At 43.3% G+C, this 12,202-nt stretch overlaps 1 protein-coding gene across 2 annotated transcripts in view; it reads right to left on the bottom strand.

Moving 5' to 3' along the window:
- The window catches only part of SPOCK1 (SPARC (osteonectin), cwcv and kazal like domains proteoglycan 1), a 323,259-nt gene extending 315,050 nt beyond the window's left edge, over positions 1-8,209 (bottom strand). For both annotated transcript variants that reach the window (XM_040604741.1, XM_040604742.1), the window contains exons 1-2: positions 8,014-8,209; positions 7,464-7,631 (exon numbers count right to left, since the gene is read on the bottom strand). In XM_040604741.1, the coding sequence (XP_040460675.1) occupies positions 7,464-7,631 (168 nt within the window). In that variant the 5' untranslated portion in view covers positions 8,014-8,209. The remainder of the gene's footprint in view (positions 1-7,463; positions 7,632-8,013) is intronic.
- Positions 8,210-12,202: the final 3,993 nt, after the last annotated feature.

The raw sequence follows: 12,202 nt of genomic DNA, 5'->3' as shown, positions 1-12,202 counted from the left end.
AACTGTGTACCTGGTTTTGATTGCTGGTTTTGATTGCTGTTTTTTTCAGCCCCCTTGCCCCCAAGATGCTAACACTGCAATACATCAAAACTGGCTCTTCCACTTTTTTATTCATTTTTGACCTCACGCTCATCAAGAAACAAAATATTTCTCTTTTCGCCTTACAAAGCTGCAGCATGCTCTTCACATGATTCTACTTCTTGTCGTTCCTGGTGCAACTCTTAGAACATACAGGCTACATCCAGAAAGGTAACAGAAGACTCAGCTCCCAGGAATCTGACAAAATTACAGTTTAAACTTGTAAATAAAGCAAGCCTCTATGGAAAAGTAATCCTATAAAATGAGGGGGGGGGGCGGGGGGGGGGGGGGCGCGGGGGCGGAACACGACACAGATGGACAGGGACATGGCACCAGTAGAATACAGGGATGGTTACTCTAAAAACCTGGAGCACATTAGTGAAAACTTCAAATCTACAGAATTCTATAGCAAGGATACAATTTGTGACTGCAGTCTACAGAACATTTCTGTGAGGAAACTAAGTTATTATTCCAAACATATAATACAGAAACTAACACTCTAGTTCTTTACTGACCTATTTAGCTTTGGAGTCTTGGGTATTTCCTGAGGAAGCTGGATAAGTGTCAGTTAATTACTAAAAGCTGGCTCTCTGCACCTTCCAGGTTAATTATTCTGCAATAAATGACATTATTTTTCCCCTTGTCCACTGCAGAAGAAATATAAGAAACGTGTCAAGTTTGAGAAGGGCATTTTTAGTAATTGTATCTCTTTGTAAGAAGCTGATTAGGAATTACATTTGCACAGATGCAGTCTCATGTTTTGCTATTCTTTTAAACTTCATGCAGCTTTGGCAAGTACATCTCAGCTGTACTTTTCAATCACATTTATATTCCAGCCTTGTCCCTCCGTTGAGTAAGAACTGCCCTAAGAGACAACCTACGCTAAGAGTGTCTGGGTAGACTTATAAATCACATTTCAACTCCGTTGTACTTCAGTCCAGATCCACTGGCATCCATACACACAATCTTCACCTTCAATTAAATCTCAAGGTGGTCTTGGAATGATAATCTCCTGGGAAGCAAGCCTGAGGTGCCTGTGTCCCATCACATAACCCAGACACTTTACTGACTGGGTACGTTCATCACCTAGCTAGTGGGTATCCTTCTAGTGTACTTTATGTACTATGTACTAGCCTTCCTTTATGACTGTCTTCGCTTCTACGTAATTAGCTGGGCCAGAATAGTTTCTCCAGGAATATATGTAATAAATGTATTGATCGCTGAATCACAGAAACACTTGTGCTTATATTTGAGGTGAAGAAATTAGAAAACGTGATGTACTGGTAATAAATTGTTGGCAGAAAAATACATCATTCTGCCTGGAGACCTAAATACAACATAGAAAAAGAAAGTTCAACCCCAAACCAAGGAACTTCCCCTTAGTACCTAGTGTATCGGGTGGTACCTTGAAACTGAGTCCTTGGCAGTGAGATCACATCGAAGGCACGTATCTGTCAGAGAAGAGACAGCAGAAGGAACCCAGCCTGCAACAGACTGTTAGCTCAAAAATCCCAACGGATCAGGGGATACTTGGGTACTGCAGATCCGGTTCCACCACACTAGAAGCTGCATGGATAGGGAGCAACACAACCATGTGCAAAGGGCTTTAAACTTAAAGGACAGACATGTGTGAACAAAATGCCAAGGCCTCTAGAAACTCAAAATCCAGGTTCTTTTATCACAGTTTTCTACACCATAATCTTTTCTATTAACATACAATCTACCTATTAAAACCAAAGTGCTCATTAAGATAACTTTTTAAAACATAACTATGGGTGGAGTAATTCCTTATTCCTAAATTCAGAAATAAGGTTATTTTTGTCACCGATTATCTACTTCCTTCTTATCTCAACTTCATGCAAGGCAGCTTTTGCTGTCTGTCTCTCAATAAACATTCTGAAGCAAATCTACTCTTACACAATTAGCTTTGTGTGAGTAAACTGATATAGTATATTACTCTAAAACAGGCTCTTTTCCCCTATGATGCTGGAAAGCCTTTGGCTCACCAACTGTACAAAAATGTGTCCTTGAATTTCAGTGATTAGAACCACTCACAGTATTCATTATTAGGTATTCTTTCCTATACACTGTACAGTTTTATTTCTTCAACAGAACCAGGAATCTTTCATTTTATGCATTCCTACATTACATTTGCTCTCCTCAGAGTAGCATTACTTCTGTTACTTAGAATAACTCTGCAAATCAATAAAAGTACACAGGTTTTCCCTCTCATCTATTTCAAGCTGAGCTGCCAGGACCCAGAATAAATTCATGTTAGCTCTCACTTCCATGACCTTCTACTTTGTACTTTTAAATTTCATTTCATTTCTATTACTTGAGTTCCCAAGGTCTTCCAATTCTGCCTGCTTGGTATTCCAATCCTTCTCAGTACTGGTCATGTTTTCCAACTCCCTGCTATCAAGTTTCACTACCACACTTCTAATTTTGGGCTAAACAATTCAGAGAAGGGTGAGCGCAACAAGGGGAAAAGCACTTAAGTGTGAAGACCCAGCCCAAAATCCAACAATCCATCAGTGGCAAAGCTGGAACAATACAGGTCCCCCAGTTCCTAGCTCTGTACTTGCTCTATTCACTTAACACTACACTTCTGACCAGGTGTGAGGAGGAACTCATAGACTCAGAAAGGTGACGTATATAGGTAACTGCCAAAATTGCCTCTTCAGTGGATTAAAGCACGGGATGGTAGTCTATGACCTACCTGGGAAATCTAAACTACTTATATATGTTCATGCTTGTAACTATGCCTGCTCCTGATAGTTATATGTAAGTATTTATCCACAGTAGTCTGAGAAATGTATATGCACAGATGATGACATTTCATGCCTTGCTTCTTAGGCATGCACAGTCTCAGAGCATCTCCAGGCATTATAATACATGGGGGTTTTAACATGATAGCCTGAACTGAAACTCTATAAGCAATAAAATTTAGAGAAACAGCTTAGTTAATGCTCAGAACGTGGTCTGGCAGCCTGCCGTGCATAAACATGCACTGAAACCAGAGTTCATGCCAAGATTCTTAGCTTTCAACTTCATAGAAATCCCTTGTATGGTTTATACTAGATCCTCTAAGTTCATTTAACTTTTTTCTTCCTTTTTGCAGTTTAATCCATAGCTAGTTGAACTTCCTACCTGTTTATATATAAGCATTAATAATTTAATAGACATAACTCCAAGTAGAAGTAATAGAATTACTCTGTTCGTATCATTTTGATTAAAGACAGGCCTAACACTGAGAGGACACCCAATCTATGCTCTGTGCCAAGCTCTATGAACACAGCGAGGTGCTGCAGTGTGACCTATTTCAATAACATGCATGGCTATTCACAGAAAAATGCTTTCTAAGGCTCATAAGAATTCCCTTCACGTTCAGGTGACAATTTGCAGTGAAGCTCCTCTTAAGCCAAAGGATCTCTCTCAACAGATTTGATCGAAAGATCGAGGACTTAACATCTGTGTTCAAAATATCAAGAGGTCTAATTTGACCCTCATATCCCTGACTTTTCCATGACACATATCCCTGTGTGCTTTTCCAAGCCTCACATCTGTACAAAGGAAATCGCTGCAGTCCTTCCTACAGACTCCACCTTGCTATCTTTTTTTCTTTCTTTAGTAATAATTATATTGATTTAGTTTTTGGGTTTTAGATATTTACTAAACTAGACCTAGTCAGTTACTTCAGCACATATCAAGCCACATTCAATATATGGAGTAGATGAATAGTAAATTCCATACTACCACAGATCCTGAACTCTACCTTTTCTTTTTCAGAGCTCCAACACAAGTTGTGAGGAAAAGAAATACTGTTATCACCAGCTATAAAATGGGACTTCAAACAGAGATCAGATTTTGTCACTGGTCAGATAGAAAGCCCATGGCAGAGAGGGAAAAAGGGGTGGAAGACAGACAGCAACAGCAAGTTCAGATAGTACTGAAAGCTTATTAACACATCAGACATTACACCACTATTGATACTAGACAGCTGGACAATACACAAGGTTTTCAACAGCATGTGCTTCACAGCACATCAGCCACATTGGGCTTACTATTCATTTACAGGCTCTGCTTGTTTTTGAAAATGGAGCACTTAAATATTCTACAAATTGTGTCCATATCATGTAAAAAGATAATATTATAAAGCACTGCTTTAAACAGATACCTTGAGGCCTTTTGAAAATGTTGACAGGTGATCATTTCACACTATTAAATTCAGTTGGAGTTAAAAATTTAGCCTGATTATGTGGATGCAATGCAGACTTCAAATGAGGTGTATTTCTGCGTTCTCTTTTCACAGAAGAGTAATGACTGCTGGGCCATTAACTGCAACTACCATGCTGTCTTTGCCCAAAAGAAATATGGGTCATACTAAAAAAACCCAATCAATAGCTGTCTTCTCAAAATCAGGCCATATTGGACCATAGCTCAATAAGGCTGACCAACCAATTGATTTTAAAAAGAATAACTGAAAAAGTTGAGAGAAGCACAATTTAAATTTTTATGTTCAATTATACATCATCTGTAAAAAAAACCACCCAGTACTGCAACATTATGACAGATTTATAGACACGTATGTGCACACAGATGTTTGTGCTGCATGGACGGATGGAGTTTAAAGTGGGCACAACCAAAACAATCAAATCTCAGCTCCATATGTGCACTGTTTCGCCTATTGTACATAAAGACATAGTTACGTAAATATTTGTGCAATTTTGTTTCTATAACATGACACAAAATCCAGAAAGCTACTAAAGGTAGTTCTGATAATTACTGCAACCTCGCTTCTGCTGATACACAGGGTATGATCTAGGCTTTCTGCTCTGTAGTAGCTGTAATGCCAGACCCAGGAAGGTTTTAACTGAAACGCCATTTTTGTACTCCAGCCTTCTACGAAAAGTCCATTTTGAGAACCTCATCTAGTGACGATGTATATATGTAGTTACAGTTGGGGACCAAAGGGAAGATGGGAAGATATTTTCCCTACGATTCAACAGTTATGAATGAAATGTTAGTCTACCCCATATAAAGCAGTTAATACTGTCATGCTGCATCTCACCAGGCAGCCTTTTAACAAATATCTATCCCCGACACCACAGCCTTCATCAAGCAAGGACCGCATTTCTTCTAATGACATCTTCACATGCAAGAAGCACACTGTCTCTACCGTACCAACTAAGTTGGCAGCAACTCTACCTACGCATGTCTTCATCTGTGGACACAGAACATTATGATGCGGTAAATCACTGTAGCTGAAGACATGTTATTAAGAGCTTAATGACATACAAAAGCTTTTTATTTTTTCTTTTTGGAAAAGCTTAGTAGGAGATGATTAGTAGCTTGTTAATCTGCACCATAAAAGGTTTCATGGATAATCATGTGCATTTGTAACATACCAGTTTGAAGTAATTAAATAGAGCCATTGAGACAGCTGGGTAGAAAAAACCCTAAACTTTGCATTAACTTTCTACTATTTGCTTTTGCTTGGCAGAGGACGGGTTAAGAGGGTTTTATTCATAAATTGACTCTTCCTATAGAAAACATTTTTGAGGCTTTACAGGTTTTGTTAGCATTTTCAGAAAATCTAAAAATGCATTTTCAGTTGTGAAAGCTTAAAACACGGGAGAAGTAATCTTCACAAACATCTTCCACGGGAAGAGGAGTAATTTCTCTGTCAATTTCACTTGTGAGATTGAGGAAAAGGGAGAAGAGGTTGCAAGAACTCCAGGCTTGAAAAAACAACCAACCAACCAAACCCAAACAACCATCACCTGCATAAAATTAAATAAAACCTTTAAGCTCAAGAAGCGTGATTAATAGAATGCCAATCTGGAAGGAGACTGTTGAAAGATGTCCCTTGCTATAAATCTGTCCCTAGTGGTTTTGGATTCATCAGTCCTTCATTCAATTTACCATTTTCAAATGCTGCTGAATTCTCACATTAGGTTGGATGTAGAAATTAACAAGTGAAATCTTTAGCCTGTGTTCCCCAGGAGACTACACCAAATACTAACAAAGATTCCCTTGGACTCTGGTAAATATCTATGAAAACACGTTAACTGTAGAATCCTCTTAATAAACCAGTAGTTAGAGCACAAGCATAGGCTTTTCCAGACACCTATTATACAAGAACTTCAACAGTCCCAGTAGGTGGATGTCGTTACAGTCACTGCACACAAATATACATTCTGACATATCTGTTGATACCATTGTTAATGCTGTACTGTGTCATATTGAGATTCATAGCAGCACGATTTCTTAAACACAGAGATGACCACAACTACAGAAAAATGTAGAAAGAATAACCTAGGCAGAGACTGGTCACATTTAACTGCAATACTCTGACCTCCTCTGCAAAATAAGATACAGTGTTAAGACCACAGAGACAAACACATAGCATCAAAGTTTAACTTGTTAGTTTATTATAAAATACCAGAGCTTCCTAAACAAACAAACAATAGTGCCAGCAGAACTGTTAGCCAGCTCTACTCTTCCCTTTCCCAGGGTCACACTGCAGCCACAGGGCACAAATCCCATGCAATAAAGAACACTTAACCTCAATGTGCTCATCATCAACCTTAACAGTAATGTTTCCCTCATCCTGCTTGGGCAGATGGAAGCAGGGTTTCCTCTGTGTGCTCCAAGAAAGCTTTTTCAGCATACAGACAGCAGAAGCAAAAGGAGCTCTGTAAATATTGCATTTACCATAAATGTTGCATTTCCCTTTTTCCAGTCATTGACTTAATACATGCAGTTGTATTCAAACTAGGGGAATTCAAGACTTAATTTCAAGCTTAAGTGACTTGTTTTGTACAGATACATGTCAAAACACATCTTGAAGTTACCCCTATTGTCCAGACCGAAAAAAACCCTGAGTCAAAGCATTGCTTCCTCCAACCCTATACCAGCGTCAAAGATTTCCATGAGCAGAACTGACAATAAAGTGTTTTCCACCAAATCTGCAGGCAAAAAGAAAAGCTCCACTGTTTACCACCTTGTGGTTTGAACTGGTAAACATTCCCTTCTTACACACACACCCCTTTCCATCATTTTACAGTTAACTAGCCTCTTAATCAGCAGGCACAGAAACTTCGCTCAAAGTTCCTCCCGAAAGGAAAATTGAAGACCTTTGTGTGAGAGTGACATCGTGCCTAAGCTGCCCCAATCGATGGGGTAATCAGGAAGGCCAGGACCGTCTGTCCGGCTTCCAAACAGCTCTGAACAGCTCTGACCATCCTTCATACAAGCAGCAACCGGTTGCCCGAGCTGCATCTCACTTCCACCCGCCGCTTCTAAAAGCCCGCAGCCACCCACGGGAAGGATGCTACGGCCGAACGGAACGAGCGAGTACGCGTAAGCGAAGAGGTACTCACATCCCGGAATTTGTTCCAGTACTTGTCTTTATCGTACTGCGAAACGGTGCTCAGCCATTTGTCGTTGTCCAGGAAATTCCCGTGGTTGCTGTTACTCGTGATGATCTCGGGATGCCGGCTCTCCACTTGCAGGAAGCACCAGGCAGCGATTACCAGCACCCCCGACATCTGCGAGGAGAGGAGAGGGGCGGCGGGCAGCGGCGGGCAGCGCCGGGGGGCGGCGGGCGGCGGCGAGCAGCGCCGGGGGGCGGCGGGGGCTTCCCCGGGCAGGGAACTTCGCGGGGACCCAAGTCGGGGCTCGCCTCCCCTCACGCCCCTCGCCAACTTCTGCCTGCGGAGCCGCCGGGGCCGCGGAGAACCCACCCCCCCACCCCCGCCCAGCCTGGAGAGGCGGGGAACAGCGACGGTTACAATAATTAAAATAAAACGGATCAGCCGGCGCTGGGCCAGGGGGGAGCGCGGCGTTCCGAGCCCCCAGGACACCCCCCGCCGGAGCCGCCCGCGCCAGCTCCGCGAAGTTTGGCTGCCAGGGCGCGGAGCGAGCCCCTACCTCCGGGCAGTGCCACCGAGCGCGGCTCCGAGCGCCGTGCGCGCCGCTCCCTCCTCCTGCTCCCGCTCCTCCTGCTCCCGCTCCGCTCCTTTGTGCGGCGCCGCTGCCGGGCGGCGGGTCGGAGCGCGGCGAGCCCGAGTAGGCGCCGTCAGCGGCTCCGGCCGTGTGTGCGCGGCGGCGGGCGGGCGGCCGGGCGCCTCCAGCCGAGGTCTGGCGCCATCTACCGCCGAGCGGCGGCGGCGCGGGGGCGGAGCGCGGCGGCAGCGCCCGCCTGAGGGGAAGGGCGCGGCGGGGCGCCGCTCGCGCGCCCAATCGCCCCTGCACCTGTGGAGGCCGCGGCGGGGCAGGGCAGGGCGGCCGGGTGTCGGTGGGGGCGGCCGGGTGTCACTGGGGTCGCCGGGTGTCGGTGGGGAGGTCGGGTGTCATTGGGGCGGCCGGGTGCAGCCTCCGCGGAGGGCTCGACAATGAAAGCCTCACCGCAGCCGGAAGGGTGACGGAGCCGTCGAACTGGCCTTTAAAACATCAAACCCCACAAATGCCAGGTCTATAAGCCCTGGGTAGTGCACACCCACCCTGAGTCAATAGTTTAATTTCTTTTGGCAAGGAGCTCCCCTCCCTTGGCCAATGCAACCCACGCTGCGAGCGGGTTTCTGCTCCCGCACCAGGCAGTGAAGCGTGGGGCTGCCGGGGCCGTGGGGAGGGTACAGGCGAGAGCCAGAGCCATCTTCCATCCCTAAAAACGGGAAGAGGCAGAGGAGGGGAGCTACGAGCTACGTGCTGGTCTAGGAGCCAGGGTGAAAGGTGGAGACCTCCTGCAAGAAAGGAGAAAGGCCTCCCATTGTCCACTGAGGAGGTGGGAACGGGGGCTGGGCTATTTCCCACATCAGGGTTTGGGTGATAGTTGCTGTATCCATCCCCAAGGACCGTGAGGAAGGCACTCTTTATCCTCTTACCTCCGACCGTTTCAAGGGATAGGGAAATTTCACACCCACATTTGATTTTAAGAATACAGAGTGGAGGCTCTCACTGAGGGTCTCTTTCTTTGCACCTGGATGGAAGAGAGAACTCAGCCCCTGCTAATTAATAGAATGCCCAAGAATGAGGACATATACTTTTGCTTATCATTTTAAATGCAGCAGTAAATACTGTTCCATCTGACATTTTTCAAATATGGTTCATTAAGGTGTCTTGTAAATACCACCTTTTCTCTCCAAGAAAACTATCAACAGGGTTAATTCAATTTTTTACAGGCACATTAGGCGTTTCTTCAGTGATGTAGAAAAGGGTGATGTTTATTCATTTTTTGCTCTATATCTGAGCACTAAACTCAGTATACAGTTCTGTTCCTAGATCTGATTTTAAATACAGTTCCTAAGTGCCACGAAACCACAATAAAAGCCTCTGGGACTGAAAAAAAACCCCAATGTTAATTTTGACGGTAGAGAACAAGCACATATGCACATTGCATTCTCCCCTTGGTGCACATAGAATCTAATGAAAGCAACATACCTGCAGGAGGGCAAAATATAACCCAATAAAAGCAACAAATAGAAGACATCCAAACCAAAGCCCTGCAGATTGGGATGTAAATCCATATCCAAATGCCTTGCTGCACCTTCCTTCCTATACTGTACTATACCATTCTTCTGATGGTGGTCCAGGGTAAGTATTCCTCTCAAATATCTCTCTGTTGTGCACAGATGTTCCTATAAAACTGTTAGTTTCAGTGACAGATAAGGTTTATATAACTTCCACCTGGCAGGGTGAACACAAGCTTTCTCATTTCTTACTTAGATTAACAGAGTACTGTGCAGTTTGTTCTGTATGGGCCTTTTCTGTAAGGTTTTTAACAACAGAGGATTTGTCTTCTCTGCACAGCCATTAAAGATCTTGCACCATCTTAAATCTCATGGTTAAGAGATTTCCCCAGTGAGCTTACAGAAATCTATTGCCACTCAGCTGCATACAGTTCCATCTGAGTCATGTGTTTCACCCCAGACATTTCAGCACCATCATACGCAAACCACGTTACCTACTAAATATTTGAGGATTTTTATACACAAGGAGCTGCATCAGTGCTTCCAGTTTTGTGTAGATGCACTAGGTACTTGCTTTCTTGATCCCACTGCAGGTCAGACCAATTTAATCCTCCCTTGACCATTTCTTCAACTCACGAATTGCCAGGCCAGGCTAGTAAAAAGCAGCAGAACACGGTTTCCCCCAAAACTTGGAGTTCTACCCACTGTATTTTTATAGCAGCAGTTAGTTCATCCCTGCAAAACACACTTGTTAGCACAGCAAACCAGGCACAGTCCTTCAGTGACTTCAGTACAGTTGACTTCACTTAGCATGAAGCGGGCTGATATGCTTGCCAGTCAAAGGTTGAATGATAAATTACATAAATATTGTCTATAACGTGAGTAATTACATTCTTACTTGTAGCATTTGTGTCAGAAATGTGTCTTCATTTATTTAATTACTTCATAATCCCATATTCAACACATGGCTAATCTTTCTTGATCCAGTAAAACGCAGGCTTCCCGTTTAATCCTGATAGCAATCTCTCACTCAGCAGCTGCAGCGTTTCACCTCCACACTGTTTATCATCCATGACTAGAATTGAAACATCCTTGTTGGCTGGTTTTTATCTCTGGACAGTGCTATAATTGCCTCTAATTCTCATCCATGAATATAATATTAGAGGTCTCTCTCTATAGTGGATGACTCAACTATTTGGCATTTTGGATGTGGAAAGCTCCTTTGTTTCAAGTTAGAAGAACTACGGAAGAGTTAAAAATCTCTCCTTTTTTTTTGGTGCTTGCAGCTGTAAAAAGTGCTACAGTATTGATTTCGTATATTATTTGATAGCTCACTTCAACTGTATAAATTATTTTATCGGAAGTTGTAATAATAACCATGCCCTGCCAGCTTCTCCATGCTGTAGCCTGTCCGGCTTCATTCTGGAAGCAGAACCTTCTGGTGCAGAAAGCATTTCACACACACAAGAATCAAGGGCCAGATCTCATCTCCAGCTAAATTCCCCATGCAGAGGAATGTGATAGTTGTCTTAATAGGGCACTTTGGGACTTGCAGTTAATAGAGAAAGCCTGCAGCATCAGTCTTGCAGGCAACATAACTGAAGCATGTTAACTTCCCCCTAGACCAAAATAAGGATGCCTGGAGAACCAACTCAGCCACTCTTGTTTTCCCTAAAGCTACACTGACCTTGTCCCACATCATAGCCAGTAGCCAGCAGCGTGTACCCGGCAGAGTAAAGGCAGCAGCAGTAGCACATAAGCATTGCCATGTGAAGGATTTTACTTCCCCCAGTTATACTTGGCAGCAAAAGTCACTTTTTCACCTCCATGATTACTTCCATAGTTCTTGAGGCAGTGGCTGCAGCCTTTGTAGTAGAGCCTTGGAAATCTTCTGTGGACTTTTATTGATGGTTTTTTCCACTCCTCTTGTGAGGCCCAATTCCACTGACTTCATTTTTTAAACATTCACTCAGGAAAGAAAATCTTTACAGTAACAAATGTTTAACGTGCATTTCTGTACTTTACTGTGCACCAGAGTCCTTCACTACTGGATTAGGAAAATTCAATTCTTATAATTTAACTGGATTTAAAAATACACCACTAAAAAGGAACATGCAGGGGGACAGACCTTTATTTAACAACCCTTTATCTCTTCCATATACTGTTGTATCCTTTTAATAGACAGGGGTTTTATTTCCTTCCATGATTCTCAGAACTGCAGATTCAGCTTTGTTAGCTTTGCTGGGCAATTGTGCAGAAAAATACTAGTTTAACCTGTGCAATGAGTGATTGTTGGCTTATACAAAGTTCCTGAAACATTTGTCCACTTTACAACAGACTGTAATTCCTCTTCTTTAAAAATACTATAAATAGTTTCTTGATTTGACCTCTTTATTCGCCTCTGCTCCTGGCCTCTTCTCTATATAAGGCTAAGACAGCTGTATTTTATTGCAATAGTGCCTGGAATTTTGCAAGAATTTGCTGAATGCTTACAACCAGAAGTGCTGCAAATATGTCACATGGCAGGGAAGTTATGGATTTCTTGCAGGTAAAGTGGCACCAGCTGCTTTGGAGACATGGCCATTGGTGCAATTCCCTGTATTCTCATCCTTTTGAAGCACTTAGCCCCAACGTCAGTGATTTCAGTGTAA

The sequence above is a fragment of the Falco naumanni genome, chromosome 8 (genome assembly GCF_017639655.2).
Source record: "Falco naumanni isolate bFalNau1 chromosome 8, bFalNau1.pat, whole genome shotgun sequence".
NCBI classification, from domain to species: Eukaryota; Metazoa; Chordata; class Aves; order Falconiformes; family Falconidae; genus Falco; species Falco naumanni.
This window is presented reverse-complemented; position numbering and strand designations above follow the sequence as displayed.